At 45.8% G+C, this 21,567-nt stretch overlaps 1 protein-coding gene across 2 annotated transcripts in view; it reads left to right on the forward strand.

The window, feature by feature from the left end:
• Nucleotides 1-21,567, forward strand: part of AFF3 (ALF transcription elongation factor 3) — a 418,376-nt gene that overhangs the window by 214,806 nt on the left and 182,003 nt on the right. For both annotated transcript variants that reach the window (XM_073590524.1, XM_073590525.1), the window contains one exon: nucleotides 14,980-15,016. In XM_073590524.1, coding sequence (XP_073446625.1) covers nucleotides 14,980-15,016 — 37 coding nt within the window. The remainder of the gene's footprint in view (nucleotides 1-14,979; nucleotides 15,017-21,567) is intronic.

Here is a 21,567-nt window from a genome sequence, read left to right on the forward strand (position 1 = left end):
AACGTGATGACATAGGCACGGGTCACCACCATCTTTCAGAAGGGCATGCAAGTGATTGGCTTGCTTTGGTGGGCGTCACAGGGGGTATAAAAGGGCGTGCACGCCGACCGCCATCTTACTTCTGCCGATCTTAGTATAGGGAGAGGTTGCTGCTGATTCTGTAGGGAGAGCGTTAGGCAGGGAAGAAGACAAAAAAACTGCTTCTGCTGCTAGCGATTTGGCCTGCACAACACACCAGTCACTGTGTGTGCAGTGCAAGGGGAGGCTATATAGTGGTGTATCAGTGGTGTTGGTTGTTGGGCTGCCTTTTAAGGCTTCCTGACAGGCTGGCATTGCTGTTTACCCACTGCTCCGCAAACTGCTTTTTTAAAAGCAATCCAATCTCCCTTATCCTCTAGTCACTTTTGTCACAGCTGTGCCATCGAGCCTGTCACATAGCGCTCAGATATCAGTGGGCCTCACACAATCCAAAAGTGTCCAGTGTCCAAAAGTGTGTGCAGATATTCAAAATCTCCCTTATCCTCTAGTCACTTTTGTCACAGCAGTGCCATCGAGCCTGTCACATAGCGCTCAGATATCAGTGGGCCTCACACAATCCAAAAGTGTCCAGTGTCCAAAAGTGTGTGCAGATATTCAAAATCTCCCTTATCCTCTAGTCACTTTTGTCACAGCAGTGCCATCGAGCCTGTCACATAGCGCTCAGATATCAGTGGGCCTCACACAATCCAAAAGTGTCCACTGTCCACAAGTGTGTGCAGAAATTCAAAATCTCCCTTATCCTCTAGTCACTTTTGTCACAGCAGTGCCATCGAGCCTGTCACATAGCGCTCAGATATCAGTGGGCCTCACACAATCCAAAAGTGTCCAGTGTCCAAAAGTGTGTGCAGATATTCAAAATCTCCCTTATCCTCTAGTCACTTTTCTCACAGCAGTGCCATCGAGCCTGTCACATAGCGCTCAGATATCAGTGGGCCTCACACAATCCAAAAGTGTCCAGTGTCCAAAAGTGTGTGCAGATATTCAAAATCTCCCTTATCCTCTAGTCACTTTTGTCACAGCAGTGCCATCGAGCCTGTCACATAGCGCTCAGATATCAGTGGGCCTCACACAATCCAAAAGTGTCCAGTGTCCAAAAGTGTGTGCAGATATTCAAAATCTCCCTTATCCTCTAGTCACTTTTGTCACAGCAGTGCCATCGAGCCTGTCACATAGCGCTCAGATATCAGTGGGCCTCACACAATCCAAAAGTGTCCAGTATCCAAAAGTGTGTGCAGATATTCAAAATCTCCCTTATCCTCTAGTCACTTTTGTCACAGCAGTGCCATCGAGCCTGTCACATAGCGCTCAGATATGAGTGGGCCTCACACAATCCAAAAGTGTCCAGTGTCCAAAAGTGTGTGCAGATATTCAAAATCTCCCTTATCCTCTAGTCACTTTTGTCACAGCAGTGCCATCGAGCCTGTCACATAGCGCTCAGATATCAGTGGGCCTCACGCAATCCAAAAGTGTCCACTGTCCACAAGTGTGTTCAGAAATTCAAAATCTCCCTTATCCTCTAGTCACTTTTGTCACAGCAGTGCCATCGAGCCTGTCACATAGCGCTCAGATATCAGTGGGCCTCACACAATCCAAAAGTGTCCAGTGTCCAAAAGTGTGTGCAGATATTCAAAATCTCCCTTATCCTCTAGTCACTTTTGTCACAGCAGTGCCATCGAGCCTGTCACATAGCGCTCAGATATCAGTGGGCCTCACACAATCCAAAAGTGTCCACTGTCCACAAGTGTGTGCAGAAATTCAAAATCTCCCTTATCCTCTAGTCACTTTTGTCACAGCAGTGCCATCGAGCCTGTCACATAGCGCTCAGATATCAGTGGGCCTCACACAATCCAAAAGTGTCCAGTGTCCAAAAGTGTGTGCAGATATTCAAAATCTCCCTTATCCTCTAGTCACTTTTGTCACAGCAGTGCCATCGAGCCTGTCACATAGCGCTCAGATATCAGTGGGCCTCACACAATCCAAAAGTGTCCAGTGTCCAAAAGTGTGTGCAGATATTCAAAATCTCCCTTATCCTCTAGTCACTTTTGTCACAGCAGTGCCATCGAGCCTGTCACATAGCGCTCAGATATCAGTGGGCCTCACACAATCCAAAAGTGTCCACTGTCCACAAGTGTGTGCAGAAATTCAAAATCTCCCTTATCCTCTAGTCACTTTTGTCACAGCAGTGCCATCGAGCCTGTCACATAGCGCTCAGATATCAGTGGGCCTCACACAATCCAAAAGTGTCCAGTGTCCAAAAGTGTGTGCAGATATTCAAAATCTCCCTTATCCTCTAGTCACTTTTGTCACAGCAGTGCCATCGAGCCTGTCACATAGCGCTCAGATATCAGTGGGCCTCACACAATCCAAAAGTGTCCAGTGTCCAAAAGTGTGTGCAGATATTCAAAATCTCCCTTATCCTCTAGTCACTTTTGTCACAGCAGTGCCATCGAGCCTGTCACATAGCGCTCAGATGTCAGTGGGCCTCACACAATCCAAAAGTGTCCAGTGTCCAAAAGTGTGTGCAGATATTCAAAATCTCCCTTATCCTCTAGTCACTTTTGTCACAGCAGTGCCATCGAGCCTGTCACATAGCGCTCAGATATCAGTGGGCCTCACACAATCCAAAAGTGTCCACTGTCCACAAGTGTGTGCAGAAATTCAAAATCTCCCTTATCCTCTAGTCACTTTTGTCACAGCAGTGCCATCGAGCCTGTCACATAGCGCTCAGATATGAGTGGGCCTCACACAATCCAAAAGTGTCCAGTGTCCAAAAGTGTGTGCAGATATTCAAAATCTCCCTTATCCTCTAGTCACTTTTGTCACAGCAGTGCCATCGAGCCTGTCACATAGCGCTCAGATATCAGTGGGCCTCACACAATCCAAAAGTGTCCACTGTCCACAAGTGTGTGCAGAAATTCAAAATCTCCCTTATCCTCTAGTCACTTTTGTCACAGCAGTGCCATCGAGCCTGTCACATAGCGCTCAGATATCAGTGGGCCTCACACAATCCAAAAGTGTCCAATGTCCAAAAGTGTGTGCAGATATTCAAAATCTCCCTTATCCTCTAGTCACTTTTGTCACAGCAGTGCCATCGAGCCTGTCACATAGCGCTCAGATATCAGTGGGCCTCACACAATCCAAAAGTGTCCAGTGTCCAAAAGTGTGTGCAGATATTCAAAATCTCCCTTATCCTCTAGTCACTTTTGTCACAGCAGTGCCATCGAGCCTGTCACATAGCACTCAGATATCAGTGGGCCTCACACAATCCAAAAGTGTCCAGTGTCCAAAAGTGTGTGCAGATATTCAAAATCTCCCTTATCCTCTAGTCACTTTTGTCACAGCAGTGCCATCGAGCCTGTCACATAGCGCTCAGATATCAGTGGGCCTCACACAATCCAAAAGTGTCCAGTGTCCAAAAGTGTGTGCAGATATTCAAAATCTCCCTTATCCTCTAGTCACTTTTGTCACAGCAGTGCCATCGAGCCTGTCACATAGCGCTCAGATATCAGTGGGCCTCACACAATCCAAAAGTGTCCACTGTCCACAAGTGTGTGCAGAAATTCAAAATCTCCCTTATCCTCTAGTCACTTTTGTCACAGCAGTGCCATCGAGCCTGTCACATAGCGCTCAGATATCAGTGGGCCTCACACAATCCAAAAGTGTCCAGTGTCCAAAAGTGTGTGCAGATATTCAAAATCTCCCTTATCCTCTAGTCACTTTTTTCACAGCAGTGCCATCGAGCCTGTCACATAGCGCTCAGATATCAGTGGGCCTCACACAATCCAAAAGTGTCCAGTGTCCAAAAGTGTGTGCAGATATTCAAAATCTCCCTTATCCTCTAGTCACTTTTGTCACAGCAGTGCCATCGAGCCTGTCACATAGCGCTCAGATATCAGTGGGCCTCACACAATCCAAAGGTGTCCACTGTCCACAAGTGTGTGCAGAAATTCAAAATCTCCCTTATCCTCTAGTCACTTTTGTCACAGCAGTGCCATCGAGCCTGTCACATAGCGCTCAGATATCAGTGGGCCTCACACAATCCAAAAGTGTCCAGTGTCCAAAAGTGTGTGCAGATATTCAAAATCTCCCTTATCCTCTAGTCACTTTTGTCACAGCAGTGCCATCGAGCCTGTCACATAGCGCTCAGATATCAGTGGGCCTCACACAATCCAAAAGTGTCCAGTGTCCAAAAGTGTGTGCAGATATTCAAAATCTCCCTTATCCTCTAGTCACTTTTGTCACAGCAGTGCCATCGAGCCTGTCACATAGCGCTCAGATATCAGTGGGCCTCACACAATCCAAAAGTGTCCAGTGTCCAAAAGTGTGTGCAGATATTCAAAATCTCCCTTATCCTCTAGTCACTTTTGTCACAGCAGTGCCATCGAGCCTGTCACATAGCGCTCAGATATCAGTGGGCCTCACACAATCCAAAAGTGTCCACTGTCCACAAGTGTGTGCAGAAATTCAAAATCTCCCTTATCCTCTAGTCACTTTTGTCACAGCAGTGCCATCGAGCCTGTCACATAGCGCTCAGATATCAGTGGGCCTCACACAATCCAAAAGTGTCCAGTGTCCAAAAGTGTGTGCAGATATTCAAAATCTCCCTTATCCTCTAGTCACTTTTGTCACAGCAGTGCCATCGAGCCTGTCACATAGCGCTCAGATATCAGTGGGCCTCATACAATCCAAAAGTGTCCAGTGTCCAAAAGTGTGTGCAGATATTCAAAATCTCCCTTATCCTCTAGTCACTTTTGTCACAGCAGTGCCATCGAGCCTGTCACATAGCGCTCAGATATCAGTGGGCCTCACACAATCCAAAAGTGTCCAGTGTCCAAAAGTGTGTGCAGATATTCAAAATCTCCCTTATCCTCTAGTCACTTTTGTCACAGCAGTGCCATCGAGCCTGTCACATAGCGCTCAGATATCAGTGGGCCTCACACAATCCAGAAGTGTCCAGTGTCCAAAAGTGTGTGCAGATATTCAAAATCTCCCTTATCCTCTAGTCACTTTTGTCACAGCAGTGCCATCGAGCCTGTCACATAGCGCTCAGATATCAGTGGGCCTCACACAATCCAAAAGTGTCCACTGTCCACAAGTGTGTGCAGAAATTCAAAATCTCCCCTGTCCTATAGACACCTTGTACCTTGTTTTACATTACTATATAGTTTGTTGGATTTTGTCTACATTTCTACCAAAAATGAGGAAGGCTGGTGGAAGAGGCCGTGGAATTGGGCGGGGGTTGGCAGCTGGTAATGATGGTGTTGGTGGTGGATCTGATGGTAGTGGCAAGAGCAAAATAGGACCGAATGCAGGAGGTGCTGACCCTGCGTCATCGTCTGGCTACATAAGGCCTCGAACGCTTAGTTTTCTAGGAGTTGGCAAACCGCTTTTAAAGCCAGAGCATCAGGAAAAAGTTTTGTCTTACATTGCTGACTCAGCCTCCAGCTCTATCGCCTCCTCTTCTTCAGTTGTAAAAAGTAAAAGCACTGAGTCGTTATTGGAGGCTCATGTTCATGAACCACACCTTTCCTTGTGTCCTTCACCCCAACCAAGATTGAAGGATGACGCAGGCCATACTACTGATTACTCCATGGAGCTGTTTTCACATACCATGCCTGGATTATCAAGTGAAATGGTGAATTACCCAGGCCAAGATGAATCTGACATGGAGTGCACTGATGCACAGCCGCTGATGGATGATTCTGCTGGTACATTCACTCAGAGCACTACATTGTCCTCGCAGTGTACAGAGCCAGATTCTGACCCTGATGAGACTCAGGTGCCCCTTCCCGCACACTATACCACCATACACGGTGACACAGAGGAAGGTGCACATGACATAGAAGAGGAGGTGATGGATGACCCAGTTGTTGACCCAGATTGGCATCCATTGGGGGAAGAGGGTGCTGCTTCCAATAGCTCAGATGAGGAGCATCCACAGCAGACATCGACATCGCAACAGCTGTTATCTGGCAGGCCCGGAGCACTCCAAAGACAGGTTCCAAACATCAAAAGAGTTGCTGGACAGCTTGTCCAGAGGGTCAAAAGATCACAGCGTGCTAGGCCGCAAAATGTCTGCCAAAGTAGGAAGAGTGCAGTGTGGCACTTTTTTGAACAAAATCCTCATGATCAGGCCAAGGTTATCTGTAAGAAGTGCGCAAAGACCTTTAGCCGAGGGAAAAATCTGAAAAATTTGAATACCAGTTGCATGCTTAGACATTTAACCAGCATGCACTTGCAAGCGTGGACACAACACCAAACCTCAAGTGCCACATGTGCAACTGATCACAACGAAGGTAGTCAGCAACGCTACATTGTTTCCCCCACTGTAAGCCCACCGGTTAGCACAGCAGCAAATGTTGAGGTGTCGTTGCAAGACCACAGCAGTCAGGGAATCCCACTGTTATATCAACGAAAGACTGATTCTAGGCCATCAGAAAGAACACCAACTCCATCACCATCATCAACCCTCTCTCAGTCCGCCCTGTCCACCGCTACTTCCACCATATGCAGCTCTCAAGTCCAGCTCACCCTCCCAGACACTATGAGTAGGTCAAGAAAGTACTCAGTCTCTCATCCGCGTACACTGGGTTTGAACGCCCACATTGCCAAACTAATCTCGTTTGAGATGATGCCCTTTCGGTTGGTGGAAAGCACAGCTTTCCGCGAACTCATGGCCTATGCAGTACCACGCTATGACCTACCCAGTCGCCACTTCTTCTCTCGCAAAGCCATCCCAGCCCTCCACCATCATGTGAAAGACCGCATTGTCCATGCACTCAAGCAGTCAGTGAGCGGAAAGGTGCACCTCACAACTGATGCATGGTCCAGTCGGCATGGCCAGGGCCGTTACGTGTCCATCACTGCGCACATATGGTGGATGCAGGGTCCACAGGGGACAGCGGTGGTGGGACAGTGCTGCCTAGCCCACGGTATAGGAAACAGTTGGCTGTAGGCGTTCGACCCTCCTCCTCCTCCACCTCCTCCAGAAGCGAAAGCTCGTCCACAGAGCGCAGTCGTACGAGCACTCCATCTGCAGCTGCCACTGTTGCACACGATGTGTCCCCCTATCGAGCAGCTAGTGGAAAGCGTCAGCAGGCTGTGTTGCAGATGATGTGTTTGGGCGACAGACACACCGCCGAGGTGCTGGCCGAGTACTTGAAGCGACAAACTGAGTCATGGCTGGGCAGTGTACATCTTGAGACAGGCAAGGTAGTTAGTGATAACGGCCGTAATTTTGTGGCAGCCATAGCCCTTTCAAAACTCAGCCACATACCTTGCTTGGCTCACACCTTGAACCTGGTGGTGCAGTGCTTCCTCAAAAATTATCCGGAGTTAACAGCCCTGCTCCAGAAGGTGCGAAGACTGTGCGCGCACATCCGCCGGTCGCCTGTACACTCCGTTCGTATGCAGAAGCTGCAGCGATTGCTCCACCTTCCCAACCACCGCCTCATTATCGACATTGCAACAAGGTGGAACTCCACCCTACACATGGTGGAGCGGCTGTGCGAGCAGAGGCAGGCCATAATGCATTTGTGGGAGGATACACGGCCAGGCACTTTGAGAGCAGACATGGAGTTGACAGGTGTGCAGTGGTCGAAGCTGAAAGACCTTTGTAAAGTCCTTCAGTGTTTTGAGGAATGCACACGGCTGGTAAGCGCAGACGACGCCATCCTAAGCATGAGCATCCCACTTATGCGTCTGCTCATGCAAACTTTGACGCACCTTAAGGAGCAGGCGTCTGCAGCCAATGTTGATGAGGAGGAAGAGGAGGAGGGAATCCTTGATGACATTCAGCCATTGTCTGCTCAGGGACCTCTCCTGGACGTGGTGGAGGAAGAAGAGGAGGAGGAGGAGGATGATGGGGATGATTACTTAGGGGAGGAGGATGCATCTCGTGGGGCAAGTGAAAATGTTGGCGTGGCAAGGTCTGGTACAGGGTTTGTGCGTGACTGGAGGGATGTGGATTTGCCAGAAAGTGCTCCTCCACCCAGCACTCGCAGTGCATCATTGACACCGGGAACATTGGCCCACATGTCAGATTATGCCTTGCGGATCCTAAAAAGGGACCCCCGCATTGCCAAAATGATGAACGATGACGACTACTGGTTGGCCAGCATCCTGGATCCACGCTATAAAGGCAAATTACAAAACATCATGCCACAGGAGAACCTTGACCTAATATTGGCTAATAAACAAGCAACTCTGGTAAATCGGTTGCTTGAGGCATTCCCAGCACACAGCAGCGGTGATGGTTCTCACACGAGCCATACAGGCCGGGGGCAGCTTGGCAGAGGTGTTCGTGGTGCACACAGCAGAAGTGGCGTTGGAGAAAGGGGTTTCATGACAATGTTGTGGACTGATTTTTCAAATACTGCTCACACAACTGGTAATACTGCATCGATGGAAAGTGACAGGAGACAGCAGTTGTCAACTATGGTAACAAACTACTTTTCCTCCCATATCGATGTTCTCCCACACAGGTCATTCCCCTTTGACTATTGGGCCGCTAAACTGGACACCTGGCCTGAATTGGCCCAATATGCCTTACAGGAGCTCGCTTGCCCAGCTGCAAGTGTGCTATCGGAAAGAGTCTTCAGTGCAGCTGGATCAATCCTGACAGAAAAAAGGACCCATCTGTCAACCCAAAATGTGGATGATCTAACCTTCATTAAAATGAACCACGCATGGGTTTCCAAGGATTTTGTCCCACCTTCCCCTGATGACACATAGGATGACAGAAAAATGGCTTGCTTTGGTCCACCTCTTCCTGGTACTTCACCTATTTCGCCTTTTGCATCAGCTGAATGTCCAACATCAACATATGCCACTTTCTAAAACTCCCTAACTGTGCTGCCTCCCCCCCATGGCCGGGGTCACCACCTACCGCACGACACCGTGCGAGTGCCGTTGCCCTGGACAGGTGGGTAGGCCGACTCTTGGGCGCGGGCACAGGGTCCCTCATAGTGCAATCAAGTGTCTCTGACGGTGGTGGTGCACACCCGCCGTCAGACACACCACTGTACTATGAGGGGCCCAGTGCCAGTACCGACGCCCACGAGTGAGCCCCCCTTGCTTGGGCAGGGCCCCAGCATTTGCAATCTTTACCTCTCCCTGCTCCTCCGCTGTGTAATCTGGGCCGTCAAATCCATACTGTGCCTGACACCGTCTGAGCCTGCCTCCTGAGACATATATTTTGAATGTGTACGCTATCCATACATGTTATCCAGGGATACGGTACCCTTTCTAACCTTTGTGCAATCACGTGCAATCCATACTGGGCCTAACACCGTCTGAGCCTGCCTCATGCTGTATAGACATATATTTTGAATGTGTACGCTATCCATACATGTTATCCAGGGATACGGTACCCTTTCTAACCTTTGTGCAATCACGTGCAATCCATACTGGGCCTAACACCGTCTTAGCCTGCCTCCTGAGACATATATTTTGAATGTGTACGCTATCCATACATGTTATCCGGGGATACGGTACCCTTTCTAACCTTTGTGCAATCACGTGCAATCCATACTGGGCCTAACACCATCTGAGCCTGCCTCCTGAGACATATATTTTGAATGTGTACGCTATCCATACATGTTATCCAGGGATACGGTACCCTTTCTAACCTTTGTGCAATCACGTGCAATCCATACTGGGCCTAACACCGTCTGAGCCTGCCTCATGCTGTATAGACATATATTTTGAATGTGTACGCTATCCATACATGTTATCCAGGGATACGGTACCCTTTCTAACCTTTGTGCAATCACGTGCAATCCATACTGGGCCTAACACCGTCTGAGCCTGCCTCATGCTGTATAGACATATATTTTGAATGTGTACGCTATCCATACATGTTATCCGGGGATACGGTACCCTTTCTAACCTTTGTGCAATCACGTGCAATCCATACTGGGCCTAACACCGTCTGAGCCTGCCTCCTGAGACATATATTTTGAATGTGTACGCTAGCCATACATGTTATCCAGGGATACAGTACCCTTTCTAACCTTTGTGCAATCACGTGCAATCCATACTGGGCCTAACACCGTCTGAGCCTGCCTCATGCTGTATAGACATATATTTTGAATGTGTACGCTATCCATACATGTTATCCAGGGATACGGTACCCTTTCTAACCTTTGTGCAATCACGTGCAATCCATACTGGGCCTAACACCATCTGAGCCTGCCTCATGCTGTATAGACATATATTTTGAATGTGTACGCTATCCATAGATGTTATCCAGGGATACGGTACCCTTTCTAACCTTTGTGCAATCACGTGCAATCCATACTGGGCCTAACACCGTCTGAGCCTGCCTCATGCTGTATAGACATATATTTTGAATGTGTACGCTATCCATACATGTTATCCGGGGATACGGTACCCTTTCTAACCTTTGTGCAATCACGTGCAATCCATACTGGGCCTAACACCGTCTGAGCCTGCCTCCTGAGACATATATTTTGAATGTGTACGCTATCCATACATGTTATCCAGGGATACGGTACCCTTTCTAACCTTTGTGCAATCACGTGCAATCCATACTGGGCCTAACACCGTCTGAGCCTGCCTCATGCTGTATAGACATATATTTTGAATGTGTACGCTATCCATACATGTTATCCAGGGATACGGTACCCTTTCTAACCTTTGTGCAATCACGTGCAATCCATACTGGGCCTAACACCGTCTGAGCCTGCCTCATGCTGTATAGACATATATTTTGAATGTGTACGCTATCCATACATGTTATCCAGGGATACGGTACCCTTTCTAACCTTTGTGCAATCACGTGCAATCCATACTGGGCCTAACACCGTCTGAGCCTGCCTCCTGAGACATATATTTTGAATGTGTACGCTATCCATACATGTTATCCAGGGATACGGTACCCTTTCTAACCTTTGTGCAATCACGTGCAATCCATACTGGGCCTAACACCGTCTGAGCTTGCCTCATGCTGTATAGACATATATTTTGAATGTGTACGCTATCCATACATGTTATCTGGGGATACGGTACCCTTTCTCACCTTTGTGCAATCACGTGTAATCCATACTGGGCGTGAGAACGGCTGGCGAGCTGTTAAGCAAGCTACAGCACCTGTCCAGACAAGTACAGGGATTCCCTAGCGAGGAGACTTATTTGATTGTTTTCAATGTTGGGACAGCGATTTTTGGGGAGCACTATACTCTGGAGAATGATAGATGGGGCCCACCATACACTGGAACATTCCAAAGGTGGACATCAGACACTGGAGCAGCATTTACAGGGCCCATTATACACTAGAGCATTAGAAATGGGGCCCATTATGTTTGGAGCATTATTTGGGCCCATAAGACAGTGGAGCTTCATCCATGGGGACCAACATATACTGTAGCATTATGTGGAGCTCATCATATACTGTTTCAAACATTATATGGGACCAATGATTCTGTATGGAGAAATAGATGGGCCTCGTCATGAGATGTAAAAAGTGAGGTATTTTTCATTGTACTATACCGCTATTTCTCTGCCGTATCGGAGCATGATGAGTTGTGGTATGTGTTAAAGGGGCGCTCTTTCGCCCAGGGCACATGAAAACCTGGAGCCAGCCCTCCCCCCCCACAGTTTGTAGCCAAATAACCCCCATTTTTCAGTGCGTAACTTGTATTATGAAGTTAATTAAGGTTGACAAGCTTAAGAAAGAAGAATTGATGCTTTTGGCATTCAAATGGGCACTGTAGGTGTGTTTCCTGTCCTCCTCTCACTGCCGACTTTTATTCCCCATTGACTTACATTGGGTTTCGTGTTTCGGGACGACCCCGACTTTTCCCTATAATCGGACGATCTTGCTCGACCCGACTTTTGGAAAAGTCGGGTTTCACGAAACGAAACGCGACCCTAAAAAACCAAAAGTCGCTCAACTCTAGTGGTGAGCACTTTGAACCCCCCAGTACTTCACAGAAGTTTATAACGACTGGGCGTGAAAAGAAAAATATCGTATTTTTTCAACAAACATCATCTTTTAGTCCCCATTTTTTTTATTTTCCCAAGGGTAACAGGAGAAATTGGACCCCAAAAGTTGTTGTCCAATTTGTCCTGAGTACGCTGATACCTCATATGTTGGAGAAAACTACTGTATGGGCACACGTCGGGGCTCGGAAGGGAAGTAGTGACGTTTTGGAATGCAGACTTTGATGGATTGGTCTGCGGGTGTCATGTGCGTTTGGAGAGCCCCTGATGTACCTAAACTATTGAAACTCCCCACAAGTGACCCCATTTTGGAAACTAGACCCCCCACGGAGCTTATCTAGATGTGTGGAGAGCACTTTGAACCCCAAAGTGCTTCACAGAAGTTTATAACGCCTGGGCGTGAAAATAAAAAAAACATTTTTTTCCGCAAAATTATATTTTTGCCCCCAATTTTTTATTTTCCTAAGGGTAACAGGAGAAATTGGACCCCAAAAGTTGTTTTGTAATTTGTCCTGAGTAGGCTGATACCCTATATGTGGGGGTAAAACACTGTTTGGGCGCATGGCAGAGCTTGGAAGGGAAGGAGCACCATTTGACTTTTTCAACGCAGAATTGGCTGGAATTGAGATCAGACGCCATGTTGCCTTTGGTGAGCACCTGATGTGCCCAAACAGTGGAAACCCCCCAATTATAACTCCAACCCTAACCTCAACACACCCCTAACCCTAATCTGAGCCCTAGCCCTAACCCTAGCCCTAACCCTAGCCCTAACCCTAGCCCTAACCCTAACCCTAGCGGGAAAATGGAAATAAATACATTTTCTTTTAGTTTTATTATTTTTCCCTAACTAAGGGGGTGATAGCGGGGGGTTTGATTTACTATTTATGGCGGTTTTTATGTTTGGCAGCTGTCGCACGCTAAAAGACGCTTTTTATTGTAAAAATAGTTTTTGCATCACCACATATTGTGAGCTATAATTTTTCCGTATTTTGACCCACCGAGTCATGTGAGGTCTTATTTTTTGCGGGACGAGTTGACGTTTTTATTGGTACCATTTTCGGGCACGTGACATTTTTTGATCGCTTTTTATTCCGATTTTTGGGACGCAGAATGAACAAAAACCAGGGTTTCATGAATTTATTTTGGGGGGTGCGTTTACACCGTTCCGCGTGCGGTAAAATTGATAAAGCGTTTTTATTCTTCGGGTCAGTACGGTTACAGCGATACCTCACTTAGGTCGTTTTTTTTTTTGCGGATGATGCTGTATGGCGGCTCGTTTTTTGCGGGACAAGATGACGTTTTCAGCGGTACCATGGATATTTATATGCGTCTTTTTGATCGCGCGTTATTGCACTTTTTGTTCGGTGGTATGATAATAAATCATTATTTTTTGCTTCGTTTTTTATTTTTATTTTTTAAGGGGTTCGCTAAAGGGGTTAACTAATGGGACAGTTTTATAGGGCAGGTCATTACTGATGCGGCGATACCAAATATGTGTACTTTTATTGTTTTTGGTTTTTTTTATTTTGAAAAAATGGATTTATTGGGGAATATTTTTTTTTTTTTTTTTACTAATTTATTTAGCGATTTTTGTTTAATTATTTTTAACACTTTTTTTTTTTTTTTTTTACTTTATTACCTTGTCCCAGGTGGGACATCACTGTCCTGTGACAGATCGCTGATCTGTCACATCACAGGTCACTGTGACAGATCAGCGATCTGTCACAGGCACTGCTGCAGACTTCCTCATGCCTGCGCTTTGCAGGCAGTGAGGAAGTCAGCTCCCTGCAGGCCCCCGTCGCCATCTTGGATCCGGGGGCCTGTAGGGAAAGAGCCCTCCGCAGCAGCGCTGCACATTGCGCTGCCGTGGGGGGCTCAGGGAAGCACGGAGGGAGCCCCCTCCCTGCCGATGCTTCCCTATAACCCCCGGTACACCGCGATCGCGTTTGATCGCGGTGTGCAAGGGGTTAACGTGTCGGGGGCGGTCCGTGACCGCCCCCGACACATTGTGCCGGGTGTCAGCTATGATAATTAGCTGACACTCGGCCGCGATCAGCGGCGCTCACCACGTGGGCGCCGCTGATCGCTGGGACGTAATATTCCGTCCATGGTAGTTAGGTCCAGGGTCACATGGACGGAATATTACGTCCTTTGTAGGTAAGGGGTTAAAGGGGATCTGTCACCCCATTTTAGCCCTTTTAGCTGTGGCCACTGCCATCAGGGGCTTATCTACAGCATTCTGTAATGCTGTAGATAAGCCTCCGATGAAACCAGAAAGACAAGAAAAAAAGAGTTAGATTATACTCACCCAGCGTTCGGTCCGGTCCGATGGGTGTCGCGGTCTGGTCCGGCGCCTCCCATCTTCATGTGATGATGTGTCCTCCTCCTTGCTTCTCCCTCGGCTCAGGCGCCGGACCTCTCTGACCTTTCCTGGCACCTGCGCACTGCAGTACTTTACTCTGCCCTAAACAGGGCAGATAAAGTACGCGTGCGCAGGAGCCGAGGGAGAAACAAGGAGGAGGACATCATGGTATGAAGATGGGAGGCGCCGGACCGGACTGCGACACCCTCCGCACCCGACTCCGCCCCACCGGTGAGTATAAGCTAAAGTATTTTTCTTATCTTTCAGGTTTCATCGGGGGCTTATCTACAGCATTACAGAATGCTGTCGATAAGCCCCTGATGGCGGTGGCCCCAGCTTATGGGGCAAAAATGGGGGGACAGATTCCCTTTAATGGAAGAAAAAATAGTTCCACTGTTCAGTTGTAAATAAGACCAATTTTCTTTTCCACAGATTGAAAAGTTCATCCTAATTGGGGGAGAAGAGCAATGTAGAAATGTAGAAATGAATTTGATTTGCCTACTGCACCTACCCTATCCACTCCCACATATTAGGGAATCACCACATGTTCATAATAGACAGACATTATATAAATATATATTCATACCAGCAATGTGTTGTGCTTTCTTTTGCAGGATGATCTATATAACAGCATGGGATTTTGCAGTCAAAGTAAGAAACTTTTTTCTTATTCCTCTTTCATGGCATATGTTATGATAAGGTAGACAGCAGATGTTCTGAGCTTGATATGAATTCATTTATTTTATTTATAATACATCTTACTACAAAGAAAAAAGAAGTGACTGCAAAAACTGTAATATACCATTACATGTTAAAGGGAAATTATGCGAAACCTGGTCTGTCATATTTTTAATGCAGAATCTGAGCCATATCCTTATACTATGCAGGAATATATGACAAAATGTTTCAGAACAGCTTTAATAAAGGGGATAGAATTTGAAGGTAATTTTTTTCACTGAATCTGGTATATGCATTAGCAGTCTATTTCAATCAAATATATTTGTGAAATCATATGGATATAATGTTACTGTAAGTGATGGGAATACCCAGTTAATGTCATGTAATGCACAGCAGGCAGTACAGTGTAGTAAAATAGGTGAAGACTATGCACACCCTTGTTATGGATCAAATATAGTCTTGAATGTTGACTGATTTCTGTCCTGCCTATTCTTTTTTCAAGTCCTGATTTTTCTGACGTGTCTGTGAAATTACATCTGATCAAAGGTTGGTCTCATTCTCGATTCTCCCCCTCAGGTCATAAAGTCAATAGATTACCCATAATCTTATTGAGTTCCAATGATAGTCTTTTGAAAAGAATGCAATAAGATATAATTTATATTCAATTAATTTTTTATTGAGTGAAATCACTTTAACATGCAAAGAAGAAGTATTCGTTGAACTTAAGTATAATCAAAATAAGTTACAATAAAGTGTGGCTATACAGTTGTAACAAATTCAGAAGTAACATAAACCATATAATAACTGATAATTAGTTGATAAGATATAATTTAAAGCCTTGAGAAAAGAATAGGAAAAGCCATATTCTAGACGCTAGAGCATGGGATGAATGCTCTCTGAATTTTTAGGTCTAAGTGACCCATCAACAATTGATGAAATCTTGATAATCCAATTAAGTCAAAAATTGCTGCAATTTCGGGAGTGTGACATGTACAGGTGAAACATGTGCTTCACCTTTTCATACAGCGCGGTGAAAAATCCTAATGCAAAGTCGTCACAATTTGCAGTAAAACAAAGGTATTGCAGGTGATAAAAAAAAAAATCACCTAAAGTAGCAATTATTATTAATCCATTAAAAACAACTCCAAACAATACTTAATGTGAAATATAGAAAAACACACTATAGTGAGAAGATATGTCGACTAAGGCCAGGGACACACTAGTGTTGAATATGAACGAGTGCTAAGCGACAAAACATTACATAGCACTGTTAATCTATGGGGCAGCTCACATCACCGTTTTTTTTCTCGGGCGTATTCAGCATGCTACGATTGTACATGTATATTGGCCGAGTCTTGCCAATGCAAGTCTGAGGGTGCAAGAAAAAATCGGACACCACACGGACCATCCATGTAGCTTGCGACAAACACGCATACATTTTCCTCATTGCAGTCCTTTGAGCCATTAAATTCAATGGGGAAAATCAGTGAGAAATGTATAGCCATACGGATGTCATAATGATACATAGATGCGAGGAAATCGCATCATCGCATTGCAAACACATTACACACTGATGACCATACGGAGAACATTTGTGCGGCCGAGAGAATGGGCGGTTCTATCAGTGACTGACAGCTATCTCTGTATGCACACTGAAAGAAAGCTGTCAGTCACTTCTAGGACCGCCCATTGGACCAAAAATCCCAGACAGCAGAGATTTAATGATGAAAACACAGGTTCTACTGAATCTTTTAAAAAAAATTAGATCAATCTCCTCAGTTCCTCCTCCTCTATACCATGATGCCTGCAGATTGGATTGTATATTCACCATGATAGGTGACCTTTAAGGAATATTTTACACCATAACATGTCTCTATGACGCTGCCTTAAGAGAGTGAGCTACAGATACAGGCTGCATTTCATTTACACTGTGCTGAGGTCTAATAGGTGTCTGCGCAGTTTAGGATCTTGGACCACTATTTTCCTGATATTGCCAGTGCAGGGAAATGGTAGTCTGAAATTACATTGGCATAGGATGACTACTGGGATTGTAGCATTGAAGTTTCTATTTCGAGTCTTACATATTGTATGAGCAGCTGCAGTAACAACAAGGCTCAAGGGTAAATAGACCCTTCAATTGAACCAAACTTAGATTGTCATTGAGAGCAAAGTAACCTTATAAGCCCTAGCATGGTCCCACTAGTGTAATTAGAGCCTAACAACCACTTTTAAAAGAGATATTTTCAAGTCTGGACGTTATCCTTTATATATGGCAGTGATCCCCGACTCCAGTCCTAAAGAGCCACCATCAGTTCATGTTTTCAGGATTTCCTTAGTATCTGTTGGTAGGTCTTGGAGACTGAAGTTGGGGAACATGGATACATGGGATAGAAGATGATTAGAAGATGATTTCTTGCTTACTGAAGATTCGTCCTCTGTAACCTCCACCAGTCATGAGAACTGGGGCTCTGAAGATTCTCGTGTAAATGGAGTGGTGGTTGATGCACTCATACTTTAATTGTTGACGTTGTGCACATGCTGTGGTTTTTTCCGCGTGGTTTTTGTGCGGAAAAAAAAGCAGCATGTGACTTCTTTTGTGCGGTTTTGCTGCAGTTTTCCACCTGCTTCATTCTACAAATCCGCAGGTGGAAAACCGCAGTGGAAAACCGCACAAAAACTGCTGTAAAACCGCAAAAAAAAAGGAAGAAATCCGCAGGAAAAATGCAGGTCATTTGACCTGCGGATTTAGCAAAATCAGCGCGGAAAAATCTGCGGGAGGATCCGCACTGTGTGCACATAGCCTTAGGCTGGTTTCACACTAGCGTTTTATCGCGCAGCGCATCGTGCGCTATCGGGCGCACGCGCAACGTTCCCCTATCTTTAACATGGCAATCGCAGGGTCTTGCAATTGTACGCGCTCATCAGCGTTTAGTGTGCGCTGTGCATTTTACAGGTGTGCGCCCAGACGCATCGTACGCTACATGTTGCATTTTTTGTTCCGCCTACATTGTTAAAAAAATTGCGCGCGCACGTTGTGCGCCCAAAAATAGCATTGCAGTCTATGTGGTTGCTGACGTGCGCTTGGCTGTGCGCACGTCAGCGCCTTGTGCGCGCATGCGATTTGAGTAAACAATGTCTAGACACTTATCTTAACCTCCCCCTAAACAAGCAACATTGTTTGGGAGGAGTGTGGATAAAAGAAGGTGTCTTCAGGGTCAGACAATTACTCTACAGACAGCCTTACATAGACCAGACAAGAACCTACAAGAGGCTTCCACCTGTGGATTCAAGCTTCAGGAGCCAAAATGTGAGTTTTCTTCAACATAATGTCTGTGTGTCCTGTACAATTTTATAATGAACTAATGTATTTTTTGTTTACATTTCAGCATGTCTTCTTCTGGATCACTGTATTCGCCATCTCGGCAAGAACTGTCCCAAGCTGATCGTGAGGTGAGGATGTTGCTGCCTTTGGGTAAGTATAGCTGCCTCTAGAAATGTGTTTTAATTTTTTTTTTCTTTACAGACATCGGACACGGGCAGTGAAGCTGAAGTGCGGGAGCGGTCTGAGCGGGAGCAGTCTGAACGGGAGGATTCTGAGCTGGAGCAGCGTAGTCAAGTCGTGGCGAGGAGACGCAATGTTAGTATATAATTTTTTTTTTTTTCTGTCTTTATTTTCATCTTTTATCTTTCTTCTTCTCTGTTTCTTTTTGTATCTTTTTAATTCTCCAAAATTCCAAACATTCTAATATTTTTTTTTCTAGGTTCCACAACGGGATGACGAAGAAGTAGTATACATAAACAACGAGCACCTGATCTGCCTTGTTGAGGAGCGTATCCCGTTGTGGGACAGCCGTGACCAGCAGTACAAAGACACAGTGGTGACCCGGCAGCTCTGGAATGAGGTGGGTGCAGCAATGATGGATGGCTGGGACAGCGCCTCTCCAACTTCAAAAAGGGCGTTCAGTAAGTATAAAGATGCTCTGTGATACTGCATTGATTTATGGTCCAGATGGTGCTGATGTGTTTGTGGCAAGATATATTCTTGCATCAAACACACCAATGCCTTTGGAAAACAGTGATTGATTTTTGTATTTAACTGCTGCATTGATTTCTGGTCCTGATGGTGCTGTTGTGTTTTTTGCAAGATATATTCTTGCATTAAACACAACAATGCCTTGTGGAAAACAGTGATTGATTTTTGTATTCAACTGCTGCATTGATTTCTGGTCCTGATGGTGCTGTTGTGTTTTTTTGCAAGATATATTCTTGCATTAAACACAACAATGCCTTGTGGAAAACAGTGATTGATTTTTGTATTCAACTGCTGCTTTGATTTCTGGTCCTGATGGTGCTGTTGTGTTTTTTGCAAGATATATTCTTGCATTAAACACAACAATGCCTTGTGGAAAACAGTGATTGATTTTTGTATTCAACTGCTGCATTGATTTCTGGTCCTGATGGTGCTGTTGTGTTTTTTTGCAAGATATATTCTTGCATTAAACACAACAATGCCTTGTGGAAAACAGTGATTGATTTTTGTATTCAACTGCTGCTTTGATTTCTGGTCCTGATGGTGCTGTTGTGTTTTTTGCAAGATATATTCTTGCATTAAACACAACAATGCCTTGTGGAAAACAGTGATTGATTTTTGTATTCAACTGCTGCATTGATTTCTGGTCCTGATGGTGCTGTTGTGTTTTTTTACAAGATATATTCTTGCATTAAACACAACAATGCCTTGTGGAAAACAGTGATTGATTTTTGTATTCAACTGCTGCGTTGATTTCTGGTCCTGAAGGTGCTGTTGTGTTTTTTGCAAGATATATTCTTGCATTAAACACAACAATGCCTTGTGGAAAACAGTGATTGATTTTTGTATTCAACTACTGTCTTTAAGCTGCATTGATTTCTAGTCCTGATGGTGCCGTTGTGTTTTTTGCAAGATATATTCTTGCATCAAACACACCAATGCCTGGCGGAAAAACAGTGATTGCTTTTTTCAACTGCTGTCTTGATCCTGTTTTCATTGTTGCTCTGGATGATACTGTTGTTTTGTCTGCTACATATATTCTAACAGGAAACATAACAGTGTCCTCAGGAACAACAGTGACTGCATTGTGTCTATAATTTATTTCTGCTGCTTCATTGATTGTTTGCAAAGTTGTATCAGGTGTGTGTGCTGATAATTAAGTTGCCTTAAGTGCATTGTCTAACGCTTTTTTTTTTTATTTTTCCCAACAGTGAACAAAATACACACACGTTGGCGCTCGATGAAGGACCGCTTCAGCACTGATGTTCGTGCTGAGGGACAGGTTCAGAGTGGTTCAGTGGCAAGGCGCAGAAGACAGTACCGCTATTATCGAGAGTTGGCTTTCCTGAGACCGGTCCTTACCAGCAGAGCGTAAGTTTAAGGGCAGCCTCAAGGCGCTGTCCTCAAGAATGGAAAGCGGTTTTTCCCTGATGGAACGTGGTTTTAACCACATGGAACACCGCTTCCATTCTGTTGACCAGCGCCTTGACCTTCTGGAGGCCGACCTCAACAGACCAGCGCACCATTTTTTCAGTAAAATTGAACAGGGTATGGCGGAACACCTTAGTCCTGAGCAATAGCTGAGTGTGTTACAGGCCTGCAACACTGCTTACTTGCAGGCTATGCAGCAGAATCGGTATGTTCAGCAGTCAGTGGAGTCATTTCCAACAGTTCCAACGCTGACTCGCTACACATCCCTACCGACTTCTGCTGCATACCACTGCACGGCCACCTGCATTCCCAGCGAAGCCGGACACCACTACACCACCCCAAGTCTGAGTGCTGCTGGACACTCCTCCGCCACCACCACTATGGCCAGCACTGCTCCTGTATGGAGCACCACTACCGCCACAGCACCACCAGCTTGGAGCCAAACCACCACAGAACCTGCTTGGGCCACCGACACCACCAGTCAACATGAAAGGAGCACCGCCAGCACTCCTCAGCAAAAGAGCACCGCCAGCACTCCTCAGCAAAAGAGCACCGCCAGCACTCCTCAGCGAAGGAGCACCGCCAGCACTCCTCAGCGAAGGAGCTCTGCCAGCACTCCTCATCAAAGGAGCACCACCAGCTCTCCTCTTCAAAGGAGCACCGCCAGCCCTCCTCATCCAAGGAGCACAATCACCACTCCTCATCTTAAGAGCACCGTCACAAATTCTCCTCCCCGGAGTCCCCCAAGAACTTCGGCTGAGATCCCAGACAGGCAGCCTTCTTCTAGGAGAACCGACACGACAACTTCTTTGAGCACCGACCTAACTTTGTCCCCTTCTAGGAGCACCGCCACTGCCACTTATACAGTTGTGGCCAAAAGTATTGACACCCCTGCAATTCTGTCAGATAATACTCAGTTTCTTCCTGAAAATAATTACAAACACAAATTCTTTGGTATTATTATCTTCATTTAATTTGTCTTAAATGAAAAAACACAAAAGAGAATGAAGCAAAAAGCAAAATATTGATCATTTCACACAAAACTCCAAAAATGGGCCAGACA

Source organism: Dendrobates tinctorius, unplaced genomic scaffold (assembly GCF_039654945.1).
Source record: "Dendrobates tinctorius isolate UK_male_01 unplaced genomic scaffold, ASM3965494v1 ptg000117l, whole genome shotgun sequence".
NCBI lineage: Eukaryota > Metazoa > Chordata > Amphibia > Anura > Dendrobatidae > Dendrobates > Dendrobates tinctorius.